This window comes from Eubalaena glacialis, chromosome 14, assembly GCF_028564815.1.
Source record: "Eubalaena glacialis isolate mEubGla1 chromosome 14, mEubGla1.1.hap2.+ XY, whole genome shotgun sequence".
In the NCBI taxonomy this organism is placed as follows: Eukaryota; Metazoa; Chordata; class Mammalia; order Artiodactyla; family Balaenidae; genus Eubalaena; species Eubalaena glacialis.
The window spans coordinates 20,930,128-20,945,863 of NC_083729.1; the positions used below are offsets into that span (position 1 = coordinate 20,930,128).

Consider the following 15,736-nt stretch of genomic DNA (forward strand, 5'->3'; position numbering starts at 1 on the left):
CCTTCCAGGAAGAATTTTAACTAGTATGCTGCATTCGAAGCACTTTGACATGTACATTTTAAGTGACAGTTTTAACAGTAAAATGGTGTTAAATTAATCACTGTGAAACTTGAAAGTGTGATGCCCTGTACATTTTAGGAAGCTTAAGTAAATTTCTGATTTTCCTTTATTAATTATGTAACCCATGTGATTTGTGTATTTTACTTTTCATCTTTGACAGTGGTGCAAATGACTGACTTACTGGCAGGCAGTTACTTTAGGGTATATGGTAAATCATGGTTGTCTAACTTTTCCAGAGAAAGTGGCAATGTGTTTACTTTTTCCTTTGTGTGAAGCCATGGGAATTGGATTTACTGGCTAATTTATTTCCAGGGTTTCTACAGTGCAAAATAAATGTAACCTTTTAAACATGCTAGTAATGCTTTTCTTTTTAATAAAAATGCAAGAGATAGTAATCTAGCTGATTGATTGTTTTTAAGCAGAGACCTGCTCTTATTACAGACAGATCTTAAATGAGCTAATATTTTGGGTAGCAAAAGAAGTTTTGCCATTTGTAGCCTTTTTCACAGGTGGCCTGAGTGAGGGGGTTGTGTTGCATTTGGTCAGAAAGGCCCGCTCCCCAGAATTGGCAAATGGCACATGGAGTGATTCTAGAATAATTTAACAAAGCCTTGTCTTGAGGAGAGTCCATTTGGACACAACATAAGTATTGTCTCCCACAGGCCATTCACATTGTCTTGTTCTTCATAGAATCATTCTTAGAAAGCCAGGTTCAATCAGAGTAGTGTTATTATGAAAGCATGTGAATTGAATCATGGCCATGGAGTACCTAATGCTACATTGTAATTAGAGACAGTAGTGTAGAGGCAAGGAGTGGCTAAATGCTGTGGATGCCTTATGGCTCTTAGGCTAAGGGCTTCTCTTGAGAAGTTTCTATGGGTAATAATTAGAATAGGAATTGATTCTGGCTTTTTATTGAAACATACACAATTTACCTTGAATTCTAGATTCTGATATTCTTGAGAAGCACTTTTTAATCTCTGGAGAGTAAGTTCTTGACCAGAAGCATGTTTAGTTTACTACTTGATGTTACTAATCAGGTTATAGGAGGGTCCTGTTTTATTTTACGAGATCTATGAATGCTGCATTATGAACCTGTTTGAATTACTGGTATCATTCAGTATCAGACTTAGTTTAATAAGTACTAATTAAGACTGCCCACAATATGAACATTTTTTGTAGGTTATTTTGTTTATATAACTTATCCCATTAGAGCAGCCATTCAGGAGACAAAGACCCAGCTACATGTAATCATTTCCTCTTTCTGCAATGTGCCAAGAAAGCAGAATTCAGTATTAAACTCCAAATTTCAGTTTTGTTTTTTAAAGTAGCATTTCCTGTGGGGGTAAAGGGGAAGGCAGCGAACAACTGCTGAGGTGTAAACTCTCTGCTGCCTGCCTTCTCTCTTTCCCTTCCCATCTAACAGAATAGATTAAGTTTGTAGCCAGTTGTAGGAAATGAAATCGATACTTTTCTGAGTAAGGTTTCATGCCCTGTGACTAAGAATAGGCGGCAGGAATCCTGGCGGAATCAATTATTGATTTGTTTAGCTTGGTCCTGTTGCAGGTTGCTTTCCGTAGTATTCTGATTCCATCCCTTCTCAGGTACCTAGAAACAATACCACTTAAGTAACTGGAATGTGTTTGCTACAAGTGGAATATATTAGATAAGATGAAAGGAGCGCAAAGTCTTATTTTCCCTTTCAAGTAGTTTAATTGAACATGTTAGTAACTGGTCTGTCTAGCACTTGCTGTGTTCATAGCAAATAATGTAGCATTTATTTTATCTGGTTATGTGTGGTGTGTGTATATATGCATATTTAATATGTACACATATTCTCTGTGCATATATGTGTATGATATATTCATATATACATGCAGTCTACTCTTGATTATCAGCAAGATGGTAAGCCTTCACTAGACTGTTTCTTCATGTTGACTAAATCTGCATGTAGCCCATAACTCTTGTGAAGCCTCTTCCTTATCTGGAGCCATAGTCTTTCCTACTTTCCATTCATCTCAGTCCCAAGAAAGGCCCTTGACATATGTCATTTTCCCCTTCCCTTTCACCAGGGATTGTGAGCCAGAAAGCTTTTGAGAAAGATGGTTGCTTCCACCAGAGTTGAGGCTTCTGGGTCTGAATGATGATGGGGCCCATTCCTGGCCAGAAGGCAGCCCCTGGAGCAGTTGTGCTCTTGGGCTTGATGGGGAGAAAAATCTAGCTCTTACAGGAAATGGGGCTTCACAATTTGCTTAAATTCCTTAGCTGGAATGTTGTGAAGTCTTAGCTAATTCGATGTGCAAATAGAGTACAACTGTGCATTTCACCATTAGTATTGTGTCATTGGTGATCCTGTTGCTAGCCCAGATAATCAAGACCTTGACTGTTTCTTGCCACTGGATTCTGGAAGCCTTGCCCTTTCAACTGGATTTGTGTTTATTTCTGCTGCTGTGAAACACAAAAGTAATGCAGTAGGTTTTAACTTAAAATTGTTTAATTCTGTTACTGATAAATATTTATTGTAATAAAAGTAAAGAGAAAATGATTTTTAAATCCTTTTAATTGTTTTCAGATTGTCTTCTTTGTTTTTCCTTGGTAGGTGCAAAAGGGGAGGGGAGCTATGGGGAGAAAAATGATGTCCAGTCACTTGTCTCAGAGAGTCATTGGTTAATTTAGAGCAAAACATTAGAAGGTTTTGTTTTGTTTTGTTTGATCAGCTCCTGGGTGTTCTACAGTCCTGTGACTTGTTTCAGAGAGCAGAGTACTAGGAAGATGGCAGGAACAGCTTTTCATAATACACTGCTCTTGGCTCTCCCAGAACTGGGCACGGGGCAATATTTATTGTTCTCACAATAACTGGATCACACTTACATTAGCTTGTAAGGTGGTTGCTTCATACTCAAAAACATCTTCCCATAGGAAGAGTGTTAATGTATGCTGTTAATTTTCCAGGCTAATTCCACAAGAACTTAATAACCCACACTTAATACACCGAAACTTTAGTATATGAACAAACCATAAGCTCTTATAAAAACTCATATTTTTTAACATGGCTTCTGAGGAGAATATTTCCTATTTTTTTAACATCAGAATTGATCTCCCAGTTCTGGCAGTGGGCATTTAAAATTTTTTTCTGTAACAGGTTTAAAGAAGGTGAGGGAGGAAATGTCCCATATTTTAACCCAGGCTAATTCTCTGGCTAATGTGCTCTTAATCCCCTGCTCTCCCAACTTCTTGGTCGCAGTAGCAGTTATCCCCTCCCTTCTAAATGCAAACCTCAAACACCTAGCACGGGCCTGACACTCAGCAGGGGTAACCAGCTTGGGTTTAGCTACTGATAAACTTTAAAAAATTACTGATGTAATTTTGACCCCATGGGGCTATAGCCTAGACCTATTATCTCTCAAGGATAGTTCTTTTAAGTGGGATTGCCTACTCAGTGCATATGCTTATTTAAACTATTGCTACCGGCAAACTGTCTTCCTAAAGGGTGTCTTTCCAGCAGTGAATGAGAGTGTCTTTTTTTCCACATCTATGAAAAAGGTTTGTTATTTATATAATTGAGGCTGTCTGTGACAGCAGCAAAGACCTCCCAGCTGGCTGGGAAATGTCTGGAGAGAGCCAGGAAAGGAGGCTGGCCTGGGGTATTGTTATGGTTGGGAGGTAGGGCCAGGATGAGGGTACCCAGCACACACAGTAAGAACCTCCCACCAAAGAAGAGAGCACCCAGGGTTTTTTGTTTTTGTTTTTTTTAAGTCAGCTGCCCAGATGTGGAGCAAAGGGGAAAAAAGGCATGAGGCTTAAAAGCTCAAACAGCAAAAAAGGGAGTCAGATTCCTTATCACAAAAAATGTCTGGCTTTAGGCCAAGCAGCTTATTGATCGCTCTTTATGAGTCTTTATGGTACCTTTGCTCTCTCTCCCATCTCTTGTGTGACAGCCGATTCCCACTGACTTTCTCGTGGTATCCTACTCCCAGCCGTAGACAGGCACACACGCTTGTACTTGTGTCTCTTCTCACAGGTGGTGGAGACATGAACCAGGACCTAGAGGAGTTAGGGGTCAGAACTATATCTTGCCCCTGATTCCTCAGCCCCTAGGGAAGGTTAAAGCTGGAGGTCACAACTAAAGGAGAGAGAGATTTGGTAGAGGGCCCTGAGGCCCGAAGCAAACTCGTTCGCCTCCCCCGCCCTCCAGACTCCTCACCCCAGCTAGATATGGGACAAGGATCCAGGCGGGTGTTGGACTCTTGACTGCTCCAAGATTTTGGCACTCCTAAATCTCCCTACCACTTGTACACTTGGAAAAATTAATTTAAAAAAGAAAACTCCGATCCCTCCTCCAGCCCCGCCCCGCCCCCCCGTGCCCCGCCCCCAGTCAGACCGCCCACAAACCACCACCGCCTCTCCGGGTCTCTCCGCGCTGCTGGTGACGGGGCCCGTGGCCATGGCTGCTTTTGCTCTGGGCGCCCGGATCTGGGGCCGCCGCCGCTGCCGGTACAGAGACGCAGGGAATCCACTCTACAGCAATGCCCTATACCAGCCCCGGAGGGCCCCAAGGAAGAGTGAGGCACGGCCTGTGGAGGGGAAGGTGCTGGACATCCCCAGCAAGAATCAGAAGGGCCAAAACTTCTATTCGATCTCTTTTCCCCGGTCCCCCACCCCCAAGCGGCATCTGGCTCCCAAATCTTGCCCCAGCCCCAGGCCCAGTCACCCCATCTCTGCAGTTGGAGTCTCTCCCGGACCAGGCTCCTCTGGGCAGCCAAGGCCAAGAGGGTTCCTTGAAGTGAGGAGAGGAATCAGAACCCCCAGAGACCCAGAGAGGACCCCCCCCCCCCAGCGGCTGCGTAAAGATGTGACTTATTCCAAGAGCATCACGGAGTCCAGCAGTTCATCCTGAGACCCACCCCCCCCCTCATTTCTATGAGGCTGGACCTCTCCCTTGCCCCCAGAACACCCAGTAAAGGCTCATGAAGAAAGCAAAAAAGGAAAAAAGAAAAAAAACTCCATTTGCCTCTGGGTAGGTCTTATTCACAACGCGATTATCTTCTTTGGCCTCACAATTGCCTGTGATTTGAGTAGGCAGGCAGTACAGCTGAGAAAACGGTCAAGAAGTTGTGGCATACCTAAGGTTGCAGGGCCGGTCTAGGACTAGGACCTGCATTTTCTTACTACTCCAGTGCCCTTTCCCGAGTTAACCTCAGGCCAGTGGGATAAGATTCTGCCAAATGTTATCCAGCTTGTTTTCGAAAGGATTTTAATTCTCAGTAAGAACACTATGAATTTTTGGTTGGCAATGCGACACACACACAAAAACGCCCAGGAAATAGTGCCTCTCAAGGGACTCCTCAAAAGTTTAATTGTGCTTCTGTGCTCTTAACTTTCACTCCCCCCCACCCCTGCCTTCCATACCATTTTCCTCTGCTCTCCTTTTCCTCTTTCTGTAAGTATGTGATTGCAAGTGGTGATGGTGGGATTGTCCTAGGTTTCAGCCCTACTGAAAACCGCTACAGAAGACAATTCCTTGATGGATATATTCTAGAGAACATAGGGGCCAAATGCACAAAGTATCAATAGGAGCTCAAAAATGAATGGATGACGAGTAGATGGATACAGTATACTTTAGTTCAAACTTTCCTAGCGATCCTACTATTCTATCCGCTCCATGAGAAAAGGACAACGCTTGTATCCTCAGCGCTAGCACAGTGATTGGCATAGAGTAGGCACTCAATTATATTTGATGAATATGATTTTGCGGAATATTTATTTGATGAATGAAGAATCAATCATCAGGGTCAGTAAGTGACGAATCACAGCTTGGTGCAGCTCTTAAATCTTCCAGCCTCCGTTAATACCCCCGGGCCTTCGTGGGGATTACCCCAATTGCAGGCGAAAGGAATAAAGCCCCAAGCTGGGATATAGCTTTCGGAACACCAGTGGGCGAAGCCTGAGGGGATGCGCGCGCAACCACGCCAGCTGCGGATTAGGTGACTGTTTTCCCCTGGCAACGGCTTGTTGTTAGCAACGGCTTGTTGTCAGCAACAAGGCGGTAGTCCGGCTGCGGTCCAGGCAGAGCTGCCTGGGGGCGGGAGGCACCTGCCATGAATCCGCCGGGATCCCTGGGGGTCCTGGAGAAGGAGGAGGAGCATTTAGCCACCCCGGTTCTCGGGCCCTCGATACATTCTGATAACCCTCAGGAGAGGATCCAGGCCCGGCGCCTCCGCATCGCGGCGCGCCTGGAAGCTCGGAGGCGGTGAGCTGGGTTTGGGCGGGTCCCGCCAAGGAGCGCCCAGGGTGCGGTGACGCGGTGCGGGGATGAGGGGGTGGCTTCTCCGGGCCGGAGCCCCTGCGGTGAGGGGGCGGCGTGCCCTACGTGTGAGCCGGCCTTGTTTCTTGATAAGATAGAAAACATTTCTACCAGAAGGTTCAAACAAAGCATGGGATATTAAAACATTGAACACACTAGTAAAGTCAAAGGCGGAAATCATAATCCCTCCAGCATGTTCATTGAGAGCCTGCTGCGCCAGGCACTGTGGGCCATAAGCTGAAGAGGTGGGCTCCATGACCTGCCCGCCGAGGTCTTTCTTTCCTCCTTGCCTCCCAGCCTGCCTTCCTTCCACAAGTAGTTATGGAGTGGACCTCGGCTATCACTTCTGCTGGTCTCAGTGGCTTATCTGGGTGTGTGACACAAACCCCTTTTCCTGCAGGCTCTGAGGCTGATAACCACGCCGTTCTCAGGCCGGGGTTGCCGCACCTGTCCATTCACAGACGGAGTGGCCTTGTCTTAAGGGGGTACAAAGGGGAACCTGCGTGACCCCCTGAACACCCTCTCAGTGTGACAGCACTTATACCTTGTCCTGCTGGTCAGGGTCAGCTGCCCTGCCAAGATGGTGCTTCTCTTCTTGTCTGCTGGCCTTTGGACACAAGGGCCCTAAAGTGATGTGGCTGGGTTCCAATAAAACTTTACTAAAGAACACTGAAATCTGAATTTCATATAATGTTCATGTGTCACAAAATATCCCTCATATTTAGATCTTTTTTTCTAAATTAATAAATTTCATATTTTAGAGCAGTTTTAGGTTCACAGAAAAATTGAGTGGAAAGTACAGAGATTTCCCATATACCCCCTAGCCCTACACATGTATAACCTCCTCCACTATCAACCTTCCCCAACAGAGTGGTACATTTGCTACAATTGATGGATCTTGATAGATATATAATGACATGTTTCCACCATTACAGTATTGTACAGAATAGTTTCAGTGCCCTAAAAATCCTCTGCGCTCTGCCTATTCATCTTGATCTTTAAAAAAAAAAATTTGAAAATGTAAAAATCATTCTTCACTTGTGAGCCATACAAAACCAGGTGGGTCAGATTTGACCCATAGGCCAATGTTTGCCAACCCTGATGTAATAGATCAATGTGCTGTTCTGTGGGATATTCAGATGGTCCTGATCTATTCAGACTATATTTTGACAGATCAGGAGAGTTAACATGACTCTGTGAGTGAGAGGCCTATGTGAGTATACATTATCTGTTCCATGTAAATGTGAACTTCCTGATCCTTTTTCCTGATTGAGGTAGAAAATAATGCATTTGGCCCAATCAGTGGCTACATTCCATGTACCTAAGACCGCAGTAACCTGCTCTAGCAAAGACACCCGACCTGCATGTCAGCTGCGATTAGGACTGCTGCTTGGTTGAGTTTGCAGTAATTGACAGTTATTATCTTGGATCCATCCAGTTTTTGCAGGGACCAGACCAGTGAATTAAATGGAGATTTGATAGGCACCACCACTCCCAAATCCTTGAGATCCCTAAGGGTGACACTAATCCCCACCATCCCCCCCGGTTGACAATAGTGCTTTTTTAAGCACTCGGGTGAAGTTTCGGAGTGTCCGTTTGACCTTCCACATGGTGATAGCTCTTAACCACAGGCCAAGGACCTAGTGTGAGAATTTCTCAAATTTCTAAGTATGTTAAGATCACTCTGGTTGCTCTTTGGGGAATGGTTTGGAGGAGCCAGAAGTGAAAGTAAGGAGTCCAGTTAGGAAGCAGTTGTATTTGTCCAGGTGAGAGATGAAGTTGGTCTGAACTAGTTAGTGGCAGTGGTTTGGAGAGAAAGCAGATGCACTCCAGACATATTTTGGAATTGAAATTGACTGGATTTACTGATTGATTGGACATGCTGATGGAAGGCAGGGGAAAAGCTAGAATGGCTTGAACAGCTGGGTGGATAGATGGTAGTACCTTTTATTGAGATGGTAAAGACAGTGATGGGGGCAGTAAGGCAGGAGTTGAAAATCAAAGGTTTGGTTTTGTCCATATTAAGGGAAGTCGAATTTTGTAAGACATTAAAATTGAGATGTCCACTAGGCAGTTGGGTATGGGTCTTAAACTCAGAAGAGATCTGGATTAGAGGTACCAGTGCAAAGAGTCAGCAGCGTTATGATTGTATTTTAAACCATAGGAATGAATTAAATTACACTGGGAAAGAGGATTAAAAAGGGATGAGAAAAGTGTTCATGGCTAAGTCCTAAGAAAGCCCAGCATTTAGAAGTTGATGGAAGAGGAAACGCTGACAAGGAGAATAAGATAGAATGGCCAGTTGAAGCTGGTGGAAAAACAAATAAGTGAGGTGCAGTAGCGTACCTAATGAATTTAATGCCTGGAGCAGGTAATTTCTAAAACACAGATAATAACAATAGCCTGAAAAGAAAAGCAGACAGTGAACATTTTCTTTTATTGAACTTTGTTATATTACCATGCCGGTAATTTTTAAAAAATAAAAATAAAATTTACAATACAAAATGAGAAAGAAGTAATGGATGAATACTTATATATATATACATATATATATATATATATATTTTTTTTAAATTATAGGGACAGGAGATGGATCAGCAGGGGTGAGCGGAGGGTGTTTTTAAATTTATTTATTTATTTATTTATTTATTTATTTATGGCTGTGTTGGGTCTTCGTTTCTGTGCGAGGGCTTTCTCTAGTTGTGGCAAGCGGGGGCCACTCTTCATCGCGGTACGCGGGCCTCTCACTGTCGCGGCCTCTCTTGTTGCGGAGCACAGGCTCCAGACGCGCAGGCTCAGTAATTGTGGCTCACGGGCCCAGTTGTTCTGCGGCACGTGGGATCTTCCCAGACCAGGGCTCGAACCCGTGTCCCCTGCATTGGCAGGTGGATTCTTAACCACTGCGCCACCAGGGAAGTCCCAATGAATACTTTTACATTACATGTGGGGAATTCCCTGGTGGTCCAGTGGTTAGGACTCTGCGCTTTCACTTCCGAGGGCCTGGGTTCGATCCCTGGTTGGGGAACTAAGATCCCACAACGTGGCCAAAAGAAAAATTACATGTGTTTTGGGGAAAAAAAGGAAGAAAAAAGCATATGAAGAAATGTTCCCAAAGGAGTGAATTCGCAAGACTTAGAATACCAGTTGTGGCCCGTGCGCCACAACTACTGGGCCTGTGCTCTAGAGCCCACGTGCTGCAACTACTGAGCCCACATGCCACAACTACTGAAGCCCGCACTCCCAAAGCCTGTGCCCTGCAACAAGAGAAGCCACTGCTCGCCGCAACTAGAGAAAGCCCGAGTGCAGCAACTAAGACCCAACACAGCCAAAAATAAATAAAAATTTTTTAAAAACCCACATAAATTAAAAAAAAAAAGATTTAAAAATCAACAGTACTACAGCAATTTTTTTGGAACTTAGATTAACAAAATATTTTTCAGAAAGGAGTGTTTTATGAATTGTTTTGTTGCTGGCACAGGGTGATAATAAAAAACAGACTGACTTTAGTCAGTTGTGTTGTTTTAAAATTAGCCTTGGGCTCATTGATTGCCTATGGTGCCCACCGCCCTAACTGCTTAGGCCTTGGTGGGTCACTGAGGTGTAGTTTTTTTGTTCTTTTTAAAAAATTTTTTAAATTTATTTATTTATTTATGGCTGTGTTGGGTCTTCGTTTCTATACGAGAGCTTTCCCCAGTTGCGGCAAGTGGGGGCCACTCTTCATCGCGGTGCGTGGGCCTCTCACTATCGCGGCCTCTCGTTGCAGAGCACAGGCTCCAGACGCGCAGGCTCAGTAGTTGTGGCTTACGGGCCCAGTCGCTCTGCGGCATGTGGGATCTTCCCACACCAGGGCTCGAGACCGTGTCCCCTGCATTGGCAGGCAGATTCTCAACCACTGCGCCACCAGGGAAGCCCAAGGTGTAGTTTTAGAGGGGAAGCTGTTAACAGAATCAAATGTCATATGAAGATAAAGAATAAGATTAATGGCTAAAGCACCCCAAACTCTCAATCTCTAGTTTTTCAGTTGACATTTCAAATTCCTGAGAGATGTCACTTCTGAGTCAAGATGGTGGATAGAACACATGCATTTACCTAGGATCTCTATCAAAAATGAGATTTAAAGGGATTAAGTAAAAACGATATAAACCCACAAAGTCAAGCAAAACAGGGGGACTCAATAGCAACAACATTTTGGAAGCTGGGACGTATATAGACAGATGGTAAATGGCTTAGCAGATTCAAGAATATGGAAATATAAACTAGTAGTGAGGAAAGCTGAGAGCCCCCTTGATTTCCTCTGCAATAAATCTCCAAAAGGCAGCATCAGGTTTATCTGGATAGGGGTGAAGAGGGAACTAAAATAAGGAGAATTGATTGGAAAATTAATAGATGTCAAGAACCTTTCTCCCACTTTGCACAGTTGACCGGAGGTTTGGAGAAAGTAAAAAGGAGGATGCATGGTTTGGGGGATGCTGGGCAGAGAGGAGGCAAGGACATGGTACTAAAAGCAAGGGGATTCCACGGACACGTGCACACTGGAGCTGAGCGCCTCCACCTCCCCATTCCTGGAATGCTGGCAGGACCTGCCCGTTGCAGGCAGGAGACTGGAGAAATCTCTCTGCAGAATCTGACCGGCCCAGAAGGAGGGACTTAAAGACACTGAAATCAGGTTTGCCCACGAAATGGTTCAGGTAGATTGTCCTGCACTGAAGTTCACAGCTGTTATACTACACCCTTGCACTCAGCACTTTCATAAGCTTTTTCGTCTTAGCATGGAAAGGTAGCCAAGGATTTCAAGACGTCTGAAGAAAGTCTTTAAGGTGAAAGGTAGACACCAAAATGAATAAACAGAAAAAAGCAACTTAGAGGAAATTGAGACCATGTAGGAAGAAAACAACAAAACACAACGAAAAGACTATCTTTAAGTACACCTGAAACTTATATAATGTTATATACCAATTTTACTTCAATTAAAAAAGAAAGACAGGGACTTCTGTGGCAGTCCAGTGGTTAAGACTCCATGCTTCCAATTCAGGGTTCGATCCCTGGTCGGGGAACTAAGATCTCGCATGCTGTGCAGCACGGCCAAAAAATTTAAAAAAAAAGAAAAGAAAGAAAAAAGAAAAAAATGACTGTCATTAAGATCCTCAGAAGAAGATATACAGATCGCCAACAAACACATGAAAGAATGCTCAACATCGCTAATCATTAGAGAAATGCAAATCAAAACTACAATGAGGTATCACCTCACACCAGTCAGAATGGCCATCATCAAAAAATCTACAAACAATAAATGCTGGAGAGGGTGTGGAGAAAAGGGAACCCTCTTGCACTGTTGGTGGGAATGTAAATTGATACAACCACTATGGAGAACAGTATGGAGGTTCCTTAAAAAACTAAAAATAGAACTACCATACGACCCAGCAATCCCACTACTGGGCATACACCCTGAGAAAACCATAATTCAAAAAGAGACATGTACCACAATGTTCATTGCAGCTCTATTTACAATAGCCAGGACATGGAAGCAACCTAAGTGTCCATTGACAGATGAATGGATAAAGAAGATGTGGCCCATATATACAATGGAATATTACTCAGCCATAAAAAGAAATGAAATTGAGTTATTTGTAGTGAGGTGGATGGACCTAGAGTCTGTCATACAGAGTGAAGTAAGTCAGAAAGAGAAAAACAAATACTGTATGCTAACACATATATATGGAATCTAAAAAAAAAAAAAAAAAGGTTCTGAAGAACCTAGGGGCAGGACAGGAACATAGATGCCGGCATAGATAATGGACTTGAGGACACGGGGAGGGGGAAGGGTAAGCTGGGACGAAGTGAGAGAGTGGCATTGACATATATACACTACCAAATGTGAAATAGATAGCTAGTGGGAAGCAGCTGCATAGCACAGGGAGATCAGCTTTGTGCTTTGTGACCACTTAGAGCACTTAGAGGGGTGAGACAGGGAGGATGGGAGGGAGACACAAGAGGGAGGGGATATGGGAGTATATGTATACATATAGCTGATTCACTTTGTTATACAGCAGAAACTAACACAACAATGTAAAGCAATTATACTCCAATAAAGATGTTAAAAAAAAAAAGAATCCGCCTGTTAATGCAGTAGACACGGGTTCGATCCCTGGTCCGGGAAGATCCCACATGCCGTGGAGCAACTAAGCCTGTGCGCCACAACTACTGAGCCTGTGCTCTAGAGCCCATGCACCACAACTACTGAAGCCCGCGCACCTAGAGCCCGTGCTCCGCAACAAGAGAAGCCACCGCAATGAGAAGCCCGCACACCGCAATGAAGACCCAACGCAGCCAAAAATAAATAAAATTAAGAAAAAAAAGGATCCTCAGAGAAAAAAGAAAAGGTAATTGCAAACATGAAACAAGAATAGGATGCTATTAAAATAATCTAGAGATCAAAACAGAGCTCTTGGAAATTAAAAATAAGGTTGAAATGGGAAACAGTAGAAGGGTTGGGAAGTAAAGGTAATGGAATTGCCTGGGAGATAGAATGAAAAGGAAAAAAGATAGAAACTAGTAGAGAAAAAGATTTTTTAAAAATTAGAGGACTAGTCCAGGAGATCTAGTATCTCCTTTCTAGATCCAGAAAGAAAGGAGAGAGTAAAGAGAAGGGTGGAAATGATCACTGAAAGAATTCAAGAACATTTCTCAGAACTGAAGATCATGAGTTCCCTGGTTGAAAGGGACCACCTGCCAGCACAATGAATGAAAGTAGACCCACCCCAGGCACACCACAGAGCATGTTCAGAACACCAAGAACCACAAGAAGGGTCCTACAAGCTTCCAGAGTGAACAACGATGACGACAGTGATGACAACTCTCACGTACAAAGAAAGGATTAAGAAACAGGATGACATCTGGTTTCGTAAATAGCCACAGTGGACACCAGAAGACAATGAGCAATGGCCTCAAAGTTCTAAAGAAAAATGATTTTCAACCTGGAGCTCTAAACCCAGCCAAACAATCAATTACGTTTCAATTTTTTAAGTCCTGAGAAAGGTCTCTGACTTGTCTGGAGGTATGGTTATTCAAGATGGCAGCTCCCATTGAGACCATATGGGTGGCAGTGGTGGGGAAGCAGTTTCCCAAAAGAGGGATCCAGCTCAAACCTGAGGAGAGAGAAGTCTGGGATGGCAACTTTAGGGAATATGATAGGTTAGCACCGACCAAGAGAAATACAGTACGTAAATTAGCATCCACATTAAAAAAATAGAACAGGTGAAATTAAATTTTGTAATTTATTTTGTTGAACTCACTATACAAAAATATTATTTTAACATGTAATCAGTATAAATCATATTGAGATATTTTGCATTTTTTTGTTGAAAGTCTTCAAAATCCATCTAGTTCATATTTTACACTCATAGCACATTTCAGTTTGGATCAGCCACATTTCAAGTGCTCAATAGCCACATGTGGTTAGTGGCTATTGGACAGTGCGGTGCTAGGCAGTCAGAAATGATAAGTAAAAGGCAGCAATGGGATTAAAGCTGAAACTAGATGATAAGAATGTGTAGCATAGTTATTTTTCTTTCTGAAGCACAGGTCTTTGCTCCCGGAAGTAGTTGGAAGGATTGTTTAGACAGAGGTGGTAATTAATTGGTGGTCAAAGTAGAAAGTCAGGTGAATGAGTGTGTTTTGGATGGTAATGAGAACCATTAGCCTGGCAATATCTGAAGCCCTGAGTAGAATGAAACAAATCGTTTTCTCGGTAAGGGCAATGAGTAGGTTCAATAAGAGTATGGAAGTGAATGAAATGACAAGAAAAAAGAGTTTCAGTTGGACTGGGAGTGGGGTGAGGGGTGCTAACTCAATTCCAGCTCTCAAAAATGGTGTAGCACGATGTAGGGCTGTGCTGACCTTTGAACAAAGGGAAGGGAGATGGAAGTCAGGGAGAGAAAAAGTCCAGAAAGGATGAAGAGTCAAGAAAGGGATCTGCTTGTTTCACCATGGTTGAAGCCATAAGATGATGGTTTCATTTTTCTTAAGGCAGAACTGGGAATCCTCATGGCCGCTGTGTGCCGGAGGAGAGAGCGGACCTCCACGATGTAAGTGGGGTGGGTATTGCTGGGGTCATTCCCCCATGCCTCCTCCAAAGAAGCCCAGAATCTGGAACCTTATCTTTCCCCCGTCATCTTTGGTCTTACTTTCTGATTAACACATACACACATATGCGCTATTTATAAAATTCGTGCAATAGAAAAATGTAGAAACTATAAGTCCTCAGTAAAGTTCTCTTTCCTTAAATAATTACTGTCACCTGTTTGTCATAAATCCTTCCAAGATTTTTCCTGTGCATATGTATATAAGCCTATTTTAAGAAGAAAATCTATATTATACTTTACATATTGTTCTACAGCTGGCTCTTTTTACTTACATATTGTGGGCATCTTTCTGTGCTTCTAGATAGCACATCATTTTTTTTTTTTTAATAGGCTACAATATATTTTCTTGTATTGTTGCCTCACAAGTTATTTAAACAGGCAACTATTAATATGTATGTAGAATGTTTCCACATTCCTGCTAGTAGAGAGAGTGCTGCAGTAATCATTCTTGTGCATATTTCTTTGTGAACTTGTGAAAGCTTTCTGTGGAAAGTTCGTAAATGTTCGGTCAGACGGGAGGCCCGTGTAAGTTTTGGAAAAGTCTTGCCAAATTGCCTTTTGGATGGGTTGTGACCCTTCGCATTCCCACCCATGGAGTATGAATCAACGGTCACCCACACCGTCTGGCCCACCAGATACTATCAACTTTTAAATCTTTTCTCTTGATAGGAGAATGAGGATACCTCACAGGGTTTTCAATTTCATTTCTCTGGTTATATGTGAAGTTGAACATATCTTCGAATGTCTATTTGCCATTTGTATTTCTTCTGTAAACTGCTTGTTCACATCCTTTGCCAATTTTCCTATTTGGTATTTTGTCTTTTAAAAAAATTAATTTAACTTTTTAAAATTTAAGTATAGTTGATTTACAATGTTGTGTTAATGGTATTTTGTCTTTTCTGTACGGATTTGAAGGATCCCATCCTATTTTAGAGCAGAAGTTTGTCAAATATCTTTTACCAGTTTATCCCTTGACTTTCAAGGATAAAATGTTTAATTTTTTTTGGCCACAACACGTGGCTTGTGGGATCTTAGTTCCCCCACCAGGGATTGAACCGCAGCCCAAGGCAGTGAAAGGGCTGAGTCTTAGTTCCCCCACCAGGGATTGAACCGCAGCCCAAGGCAGTGAAAGGGCTGAGTCCTAACCATTGGACCACCAGGGAACTCCCAAAATGTTTAAATTTTAGGAAGTAAAACCTTTCACTCTTTTTTTTTTCTAACTTTGATCTTA

General features: G+C 43.0%; 1 protein-coding gene across 2 annotated transcripts in view; it reads left to right on the forward strand.

Annotated features, from left to right (window-relative positions):
- The first annotated feature begins 6,155 nt into the window (after positions 1-6,155).
- The window catches only part of DRC1 (dynein regulatory complex subunit 1), a 50,033-nt gene continuing 40,452 nt past the window's right edge, over positions 6,156-15,736 (forward strand). The window contains exons 1-2 of one of the 2 annotated variants that reach the window (XM_061210660.1): positions 6,229-6,310; positions 14,394-14,448. In XM_061210660.1, the coding sequence (XP_061066643.1) occupies positions 14,408-14,448 (41 nt within the window). In that variant the 5' untranslated portion in view covers positions 6,229-6,310; positions 14,394-14,407. Of the gene's footprint in view, positions 6,311-14,393; positions 14,449-15,736 lie in introns of both variants that reach the window. The other variant, XM_061210659.1, reaches the window with a different exon arrangement.